General features: G+C 37.3%; 1 protein-coding gene across 6 annotated transcripts; it reads left to right on the top strand.

Moving 5' to 3' along the window:
* The first annotated feature begins 283 nt into the window (after nucleotides 1-283).
* LOC121780578 lies at nucleotides 284-8,664 on the top strand. Of its 6 annotated transcripts, none has more exons than XR_006046051.1 (8): nucleotides 308-441; nucleotides 3,990-4,069; nucleotides 4,164-5,307; nucleotides 5,919-5,979; nucleotides 6,065-6,183; nucleotides 7,156-7,246; nucleotides 7,611-7,704; nucleotides 8,280-8,380. XR_006046051.1 is itself a non-coding variant. In XM_042178182.1 (8 exons), the coding sequence occupies exons 3-8, from the start codon at nucleotides 4,223-4,225 to the stop codon at nucleotides 8,358-8,360; spliced, it is 1,485 nt and encodes a 494-aa protein (XP_042034116.1). In that variant the 5' UTR covers nucleotides 308-441; nucleotides 3,990-4,069; nucleotides 4,164-4,222; the 3' UTR covers nucleotides 8,361-8,664. The 6 variants fall into 6 exon arrangements, 5 of the variants coding, with proteins under 5 accessions (XP_042034115.1, XP_042034114.1, XP_042034116.1 ...); XM_042178182.1 differs by having other exon boundaries at nucleotides 7,657-7,704; nucleotides 8,280-8,664; XM_042178179.1 differs by having other exon boundaries at nucleotides 7,615-7,704; nucleotides 8,280-8,664.
* Nucleotides 8,665-9,075: the final 411 nt, after the last annotated feature.

Below are 9,075 nucleotides of genomic sequence, written 5' to 3'. Positions count from 1 at the left end.
TGCTCTTCTCCGTGAAATAGTAGGAGTACTTAAAAAATTAACTTGATGAGGAGACACCCATGTAGAGAGGAAAATATGTTGGTAAAAAAGTGAATCATTTAGTTTTTGACACAAGATTTTATGTAATGATATTTTGTCTATTAAATGAAAAAAGAATAAGACAGAATATATTAAAATAGTGTCAATTTAAATGAGATATCCCAAAACGAAAACGTATCACTTTAAGTGCGGCAAGGAATATTGTAATTTCACATAAGTATATTTACATGGCCTTATTTCCAACTCTTCTTTGCCAAACATAAAAATACAGCATAGTGCATAACTACAAAACTCTCTTCTCCCCTCTTCCCTCTCTCCCTAGGACAGAAACCCCCAAAGCCCAGCGAAAAGCGTTGGAGAGTAAGACTCTACTGATGCCACTGTTGCAATGGCAGACTAACGGTATACACACAAAAATTCAATCTTGCCTTATTGCCTGAATTTGCCGTCGTTATTTCCTTCAACTCTGATAAAAAAATAGTACGATAAGAATCATCTTTTTGCTTCTTTATTCTCATTAGCTTTGTAATACACAGGAAATCAAGTTTGGGGCACACGTCTGCATTATTTTTTGTATAATCGTGTGAATGCTTGTTTATCTGTTCAAATAGGTTTGCAATCGTTTGATTCACTACTGCAAAATTGTCAGTCCGTGTTAGAAAGAGGAATGATATGCAGGGAACCCTTAATGTTAATAACATTAATTGTTTGGAATGGAAAGAGGCTTTCTAGTTAATGGGTTGTCAATTTGATGAGTAGAGCTTTAGAAAGCAATTTTTATGAATACAGATTCCTATAATGGTGTGGATGATGTTATGGTTGTTTGGATAGTTGGAAAACTTGTAAATTTGAGATTTAGAGGAAATATTGGGGAATGGGGGATGTGTGGGAGGATGGAAAACCAAGACCTCTGTATAATAGGCGATGTGCGAATTCGATTACTGACTTATTAATATTGATATTTGTGATATCCGATGGGGTTTTTGCATAATATTTGAAGCTCGGGATTTTAGGTTCGATTATGTGTACGATTAAGATTTTTAGCAGCCATGTCTTCCTTCACCTAGGTTGTGTTTGATAAGAATTTTTTTTATTAGTTTCATCAGCAGCAGGTGGCACCGACTTATAATTATATGGTATAGCTGTTCACCCTGTTGGTTTTCTCTACCTACTATATTGTGGTTCCAAGGCCAGAGATTGTTGATTCGTGTGATTGCGGTGGGCAGTCAGTCTGTTGGTCTAGGATAAATTCCCAACACATCTTGCTTCTAACTAAGACTACCTTAGGAGCCTTTGTAGGATTTATGGCTCGTGAGTTGGTGTATGCCCTGAGAAGTTTGATATCCAAGTAGATGTGTTTTTATCATGGTTTCACATTATTGAAGATCAATCTTCGTTTTTTTTCCCTTTCATCTAGTCTGTCTTTATATTCACATTTCCTGTAAACTTTATTCAAGTATATTTATGTTGAACATGGGGAGTTGAGTGGTGATCAAGAGCTTTGCTTGATATTATGCAGTGAAGATGGTGTAATTTTGAATAAATTTGCCTTTTATAGTAGAGAAATGTCTCAGTTAAAGGTGTGCCAAGTGACAATCCAAAAAGGTCAACTGTTTCTTGCTGTTCAGTTTTTAGATGTTAATATCTTTAACTCAAACATACATCAAGGTGTTACATGACACGCTAAGATCACCTTTTACAGTGAACACCGGTTTCATGCTGATATTGTCTTGAACAGTGGATTTCACAAGACTTATTTACTAATGAGTACTGATCCACTGTGTCTTATGGACTGGAAACCAGTATATATGAGTTCATTCTGCTATTCTGTCTACAAATTATATGCAATCTTTGATGGGTGAAATAGCTGAATGGATTAATGACAAGCTCCTCGTTACGAACTACTGAGGCGTGCGCTCCAGAAACTTTCAATCAAGATGGACAGTGAAGAAGCAATTGGTCAACCACTTGTGACTTCAAGTGTTCAAGAATCTCACGGCAAAGGACGGAAACCCTTTGAACAATATTCAGACACACTTCAATGGTGATCTTTCGGTTGGCTGTACGTCGAACACTCTCGGCACTGCTAGAACAAGAACAGCAACCGATGAAATACGGATGTTAAGAATATTAGTACTCTGTCCCACATCGGTGATATGACATAGCCTAGCTTAGTTTCTTCTACTATATATGTGGCTTAAATTGAGTAATAAAATACACCAACACCTACACCTACATCTATACCTACTACTCTTCTCTACTATGTCTATTTACTTTTCCTTCTCTACTATGTCTATTTACTTTTCCGCATACATCTATATTTTATTGTTCTACATGGTATCAGAGCGGATTCGAATCCGTCTCTAAAAAAAATTAGGGTCCCCCCTCCCCCCCCAAAAAAAAGAAATTAGGGTTTCTGCCGCTGCTCTTCCGTTTCTACTCTGATCTACTTTACTGTTCTACATGGTATCAGAGCGGATTCGAATCCGTCTCTAAAAAAAATTAGGGTCCCCCCTCCCCCCCAAAAAAAGAGAAATTAGGATTTCTGCCGCTGCTCTTCCGTTTCTACTCTGATATACTTTACCCGAAATTATGAGTGTTCTGTTCTACTACCAAACTAGGGTTTCTGACGTTGCTGCACTTTGCGCTATTATTTGCCTGATGTTGTACTCCTGCTCCGTTGCTCTGCGCTATTATCTGCCTGCGCTCTTGCCTGCTGCCTGCTGCTGCTTATCTACCTGCTGCTCTACTGCTACAGTTATTATTCTACCCTACAACTGTCACTACTACCATGCATCTACTACTTCTGCTCTATAGTTGCTACTCTGCTACAACTATCAGTCTACCCTACATCTGCTACAGTTGATACTAACTACCCTGCATCTGCTACTGTGCTACAGTTGCTACTACTGCCCTGCATCTGCTACTTCTGCTACAGTTGCTACTACTGCCCTATAGCTGCCACTATGCTACAACTACTACTACTGCCCTATAGCTGCCACTCTGCTACAGCTACTACTACTCTACCTTGCAGCTCTACAACTCTACTTATGCAACAGCTGCAACTACTACTGCCCTATAGTTTCGGCTACTACTATTGTTGTCGATGTCATAGAAAAAAACATTTTTGAGAACTTTGTAAAAAGCTGGACAATATAGATGTTCCAGCTTGAGGGGGAGTGTTAAGAATATTAGTATTCTGTCCCACATCGGTGATATGACATAGCCTAGCTTAGTTTCTTCTAATATATATATGTGGCCTATGTTGAGTAATAAAATACACCAACACCTACACCTACATCTATACCTACTACTCTTCTCTACTATGTGTATTTACTTTTCCGCATACATCTATATTTTACTGTTCTACAACGGAAAAGTAGGAATGAAAGGTGGATAAATCAAAGCAACAAATGGTTGGGGACCATTTGATTAGTCGTTTTGTAAGTCACAATCAACTATAAATCCGAACACTTTGCTATGAGGAACTATAATTGAAGATAGAGAGTATTTACACTTAGTTTTATTAAATAAACAAAAGTTTTGAAAACAACCAAGCTAAAGGCCTATATGTAGGCTAACAAAATCCTAAAAATACTTGAAAAAGGAAGATAACCTATTCTCTTAAGATGATAAAGATAAATAAAGATGACCTAATTCTAGGACTTGAGTTCTAGTTGAACTTGGAATTGATCCCCAAGCTAGACTAGAAATAAAACACAACTTAAAGATTAACTCAAAACTTGATTATAGACCCTAACCTTCTACTTCCTCAAGCACAAGGAATTCCATGCACAGGAGTCTCCAATCCTTCTCAAATGAACCATGGTCCAATCCAGCCATCACCCTTCCTCCTTGCTTCAGTCTATTCTTCCAAGCTTTCGAACATGGATGCCTTATTCATGTTTTGATCGAGCTGATATATTTTCTTCATATATTTTTGCTTGTAGCTTGAGGGCTTTTGGCGTCTCAACGTCTTCATGCTCAAATTCACAGCCTTCAGTCTCGCTCTCATTCGCGGGCCAATTAAGTAAATGTTTCTTTTTAGGCTTCTAAACAGTTATATACAGTCCACTTATTGATATTTTAGTTGCTTTTCTGATTGCTTTTTACTTATATAACAGTCTAAAATGCCTATGGAAGTTCCCAATTCTTTTTAAATGGAAGTTGTTCTTCGGATGTCATGAAACACGGGCATGCATTTGATTTAATGCCAGGTACCAATATTCTGAGAAGATGTTCAGTTTGTTGTGGACGCCATTGTGATGGCTGTGGAGAGATTTTTAAAGAGGAGAGGAAAACAGATGATGTTCTGCACTTCCTAAGCTACTCAAGAAGTTGTTCCCTGCTATCAACATCCAGTAGAATGTCTCAGAATTTCGTGCCCACTTTTGTTTACCAACGTAGAAGAGACCATAAGAACTCTGTTTCATTCTTCGAAATTGAATCATCTGGTCACTCTGCCGTCTGTTCTGAAGCTCCTCTGTTAGCTGTGAAAGAGTGTGTGGTTTCTGCTACCGAGCATGAAAAAGAAGGTGTAAGATCTCCTGTGGTGCATCCAGTTGAAAATAACAAAGTGACAGCACCCTCCAACTGGTTCTGTGCTGGGGAAGAAGCTGGTTTTGAAGATGGCTTGACAACTGGTGTGGACAGAATTTTGAATGACAGCAGTGCTAATGATCATTGTTCATCATCAAAATCAAATTTGGAACATAGTTCACCTGCCTTGAAATTTCATACAGATGATGCAGGGGAATGCTCCTCTTTTGGTGCATTGATTGCTGGGAAGGCACCAGAAGATATTTCAGAAAGAGATATTTGCATTTCAATTCTTAGAGATCAGGGACTACTTGATAAAGTTTGGGTTAGACGAGATGGGGCTTCTAATGAAAATACTAACAACTACTGTTTGAAGTCATGCAAAGTATGTGAGCAGGTGGACAGTTCAAAAAACATGCTAATATGCGATAATTGTGATGATGCATTTCATACTGCTTGCTATAATCCCCGTATAAAAGTATTGCCAGTTAGTGAGTGGATTTGTAGCTCCTGTCTGAAAAAAAAGCACAAAATATTGAAAGATAAATCTACAAGCAGCAATTTGGCAAACACAAGTACTGAAACTGGCAGAAATCGGCATTCAGAATCAGAATTGGAACTGGGGTCCTTGGAGTTCATGGTTAGAGATACTGAACCGTATATGTCCAATGTGCGAGTTGGCAATGAATTTCAAGCAGATGTTCCTGATTGGTGTGGCCTCATTGATGAGTATGTTCTTCAGTTTCATGTACTCTGTTTTCTCTCTTTATTATTCCGTTATTGGTGGCTGTTGTCATGCATGATAGTGGATCAACTCTCAATATGATCACTCACTTATGGAGTTGGTATTTTTCGCTTTACCATCGCCCCATTTCATCCCCCAAGTTTTCTGGACCATTGAGGTCTAGATTTACTTGTCCAGGAACATTTCATTTTTTCTCTTACAAATAACCCTATATCAGCCAGCCTTTAGACTTTCAGTGTTTCCAATTCCAGTAATGTTCAACAGATCCTCAGAAAGCATCATACATAACTGTTGAAGTTAAATATGTTATATTTGCTTTTCCACTGCTTGCAGTCAAATGATCTTGAAATTTCATTGCTCTGCAATAGGCTATAGGTTGTGTTACATAGCATATTGTTCTAGGGGTACACACTTGATTGGTTTATTATCATCTTGGAAATAAAAATGGATTCGATTGACCTGGATTAGGTTGATCTTATAGGTTCCACGAGTTGTAAGATTGATGCTCCATCTTGCTTTCCGCATTATAATTGTCTGCCTAGTGCCTATCTGACTATTCCCCAGCCCTAGTGATTGATGCTATCAATATTTCCAGGGAATGCAATTTTTTTGGCGATCTACTAGAAGTGGATACTTCAAGTAAAAATAGTATGCAGGTAACATTTCCGATGATTTAGTTTTTTCATGTATCAGTAACAGCATGTCCCTAAGGGTACTAAAAGGAATAGCATCACTCTCTAGGATAGGGATACTATCAAATCTTTGAAGCGCATTCCTATTGGTAATTGGCTTCAGTGCCGTGAAGTCATCGATGGAGTTGGAGAAGGCATTGATGGAACCGTATGTGCAAAATGGCGCAGGTAAAATTAATGCATTTCATAATCTGGATTAAATTTGGGATTGGAATGCTGGTCAATTTTCAAGGATGGAGAGAGATAGGATGTTGTACTTCAGTGAGATTCTTATGGCTATTCATTATCAATGAGACAACTGCTGACTGCGATGAGACAACTGCAGACAGGATATTGTACCTCTAGTGTAGAGGTTATAACTGCAACTTCGTGAATTTAAATTGGATGTTGTTTAGTTTAAGAAGTTAGGGTGCTATATTGATCCGATGCAACTTCAATTAATGGACTTTGCATCTTGTTGGTATGTTTGATTAGAAAACAACTATTGATAATTAACAATTCATATGACAAGAATCTTATTGAAGGCAGGTAGGAGGGGAAATTATTGAACTTGCTTTCATTGTTTCCTCTTATTACATGGCAAAAGGATCATCCATAACTTTTTGAACACTGACAGAGCGACATATATGATGACTGGCCAGAGATTGTCTTGGAAACGTCATTTCAATCTATCAAAGGATACTTTTGCTGTGCAGTGCAGTGCAGATACTAGTTTGCACCGTCCTAACTGAAAAAAATTAGCATGTTTTCGAAATACTCTTTGCATCGCAGTTAAATAGATGCAATTTTAAGTAAAGTCTGCAATAGATCTATTAATGAAGGATTGGATTGGATCTGAACTTTTCTGTTAACTTCGACCGCACAATGTCTCCTTTTGACACCGTGACATATATATGAGACTATTTGGTAATAATGGTATGAGCAGATTTGTAATAAGAATTTATCTATTTGCCCATCTTTGAATCTCGATTGAAAAACCTTGTAAAGATTCTGCCATAGCTTTAAAATATGGTCAATATATGGCTATCTTCTTCTGTGTCCATCTTGTTTGTCAATAATGGTTGAGAAGTATCTAACTTCAAGATATTTGGTCTTTTCTATTTGATTACTTTACTGAGTTTTGAACACAAATATCGGCAGAGCCCCCCTCTTTGAAGTCCAAACAGATGACTGGGAATGCTTTTGTTGCATTCTTTGGGACCCAACACATGCCGATTGTGCTGTACCCCAGGTACTTTGCTAATTCTATTTTTTATTACATTTTATGATTTTGGAATTGTCTTGTTATCTAATAACTCTAGACATTGTTCTTCCTAAGTGCTAAAACCAACAATTTTGTTCTCTTCTTAAGAATATTCTTGCTGTTTCTATACTCATATATCTGTTCTGAACTCAGTATTGTGATATTTGATCTGTGTGTGACTAAAGTTGAAATGTTTAGAACAGTTCGAAGATGAATGATATCAATTGGAGTCTTAATCAACACCTTTTTGTCAGCATGGAACTCTTCTGAATACTGATGTTACACATTCCCAATTTTCATGGAGTTTTATCATGTGAAATTTTTTTGCCTATTTTTGACATGCAATTTGCAGCTAGACAGTTATTTGTACCAAGAGTAATCACCTGTTGCTGATTCAGGAACTAGAAACGGATGAAGTCATGCAGCAGTTAAAGTATGTGGAAATGGTATGTCTTCTGATTTCATATATGTACGCATAATAAAGGAAGCGTTCGCATAAGAACCTTATGAAAGTGAGATTATGAGAATCGATCCATTGCACTTAATAGCACTAAATGTATAAAGTTTAAAGTATATGCACTGGGATAATTTTAAGGTGCATTAAGTGCTCTCGCTGTGCAAATACTTTATACGTTCAGTGCAGATACTTTATAGGTTAAGTGCAGTGTTCTCACGTTCTTACTATAGAATAATTCTGACTACAACCATTAGTAATATTTGATTCACCAAAAGAAGTTTCATCTCTTTGACTTTGATGTGCATTATCGGATTTCATTGAAGAATTTCTGAATCACTACGAGAAAAGTTAGCAGGAATTGGGCGTTAATAGTATTATGTCGAGGCCATGTATGGTTGATTAGTAATATTTCCTGGCTGTAGAAAGTCTCCTAGATTGATGAACTTCCCTCTGAGTAGGCTTCTTTTGCTCGTTAACTCTCTCGCCATCATTTGCTTCTGTACTGCCAGTCTGCCGCTCTGCATACATACACGCGTGATGTAGACTATTGAAACTGTATTGCAGTTGAGACCCCGGCTTGCTGCGAGAAGGCGCAAATTGGGCAGTTTGAAGGGGAGCGACTCACAGGACAGGTTGAGATTATGACGAAAGGCGAGGATGATGAAAGGCTATTAAGTTGTAGATGAGAAGAGGCTGATGATAGCTGTAAGTTTTGAGCTACATGTTGGTGAGGACTGAGGAGGCTCTCTTAGGATTAGCATAGCTTATATTTGTTGGGTTGTGAGTTTTTTGCTCATCTTTAGCAATGCCAGTGTCTAGCTAAAAATTGTTGGCTGTTTGAGCGTATTCTCCATATTTGGAAATTTTTATTTTGCTGGCAAAAAAGCAGGTGATTTATATATGTTGAAATGGGAAACCATGTTGATATGTGTTGGTTGGGGGAAACCTATTTCATGAATCACCTCTTCCAATTTTTTAGTTGTCTTGGTCCTTGGACCCATTAGGCCATTATGATTGGTAAAAGACTTAATTCGTTTTATGCAATTAGCCAATCAGTGTACAAGTTTAAATCAAATATATCACTCAGTTTTCGATCATATAGTATCATAAAAGAATCCCAAAACTTGAATATAAAATTTGTAACAATAGACTAGCAATTACTTGACTTAAATTCGTTTTTTTTTTTATCAAAAATAGAACCGAGAAAAATTGAATATTTCTAAAAACTGAATCGAACTAAATTGAAGTTTAATTAAAACTTAATCCGAAAAGTCAAAAATCGACCAACAAAAAATCAAACTAAACCAAAATCACACCTTTGATATTGTATCTCTTCTCCCTTTGATGTCCATCATCAACC

This window comes from Salvia splendens, chromosome 20 (assembly GCF_004379255.2).
Source record: "Salvia splendens isolate huo1 chromosome 20, SspV2, whole genome shotgun sequence".
Taxonomy (NCBI): domain Eukaryota; kingdom Viridiplantae; phylum Streptophyta; class Magnoliopsida; order Lamiales; family Lamiaceae; genus Salvia; species Salvia splendens.
Note: the sequence above shows the minus strand (reverse complement) of the source record. Positions and strands in the feature narration are given on the sequence as shown.

Bases quoted from the DNA above. Each gene is read 5' to 3' on its own strand.
- LOC121780578 (XM_042178180.1), top strand. From the start codon at position 4,223: ATGAAACACGGGCATGCATTTGATTTAATGCCAGGTACCAATATTCTG. The intron at 5,980-6,064 runs GTAACATTTCCG...ATCACTCTCTAG, and splicing joins CAAGTAAAAATAGTATGCAG to GATAGGGATACTATCAAATC. The intron at 7,705-8,279 runs GTATGTCTTCTG...ACTGTATTGCAG, and splicing joins AGTTAAAGTATGTGGAAATG to TTGAGACCCCGGCTTGCTGC.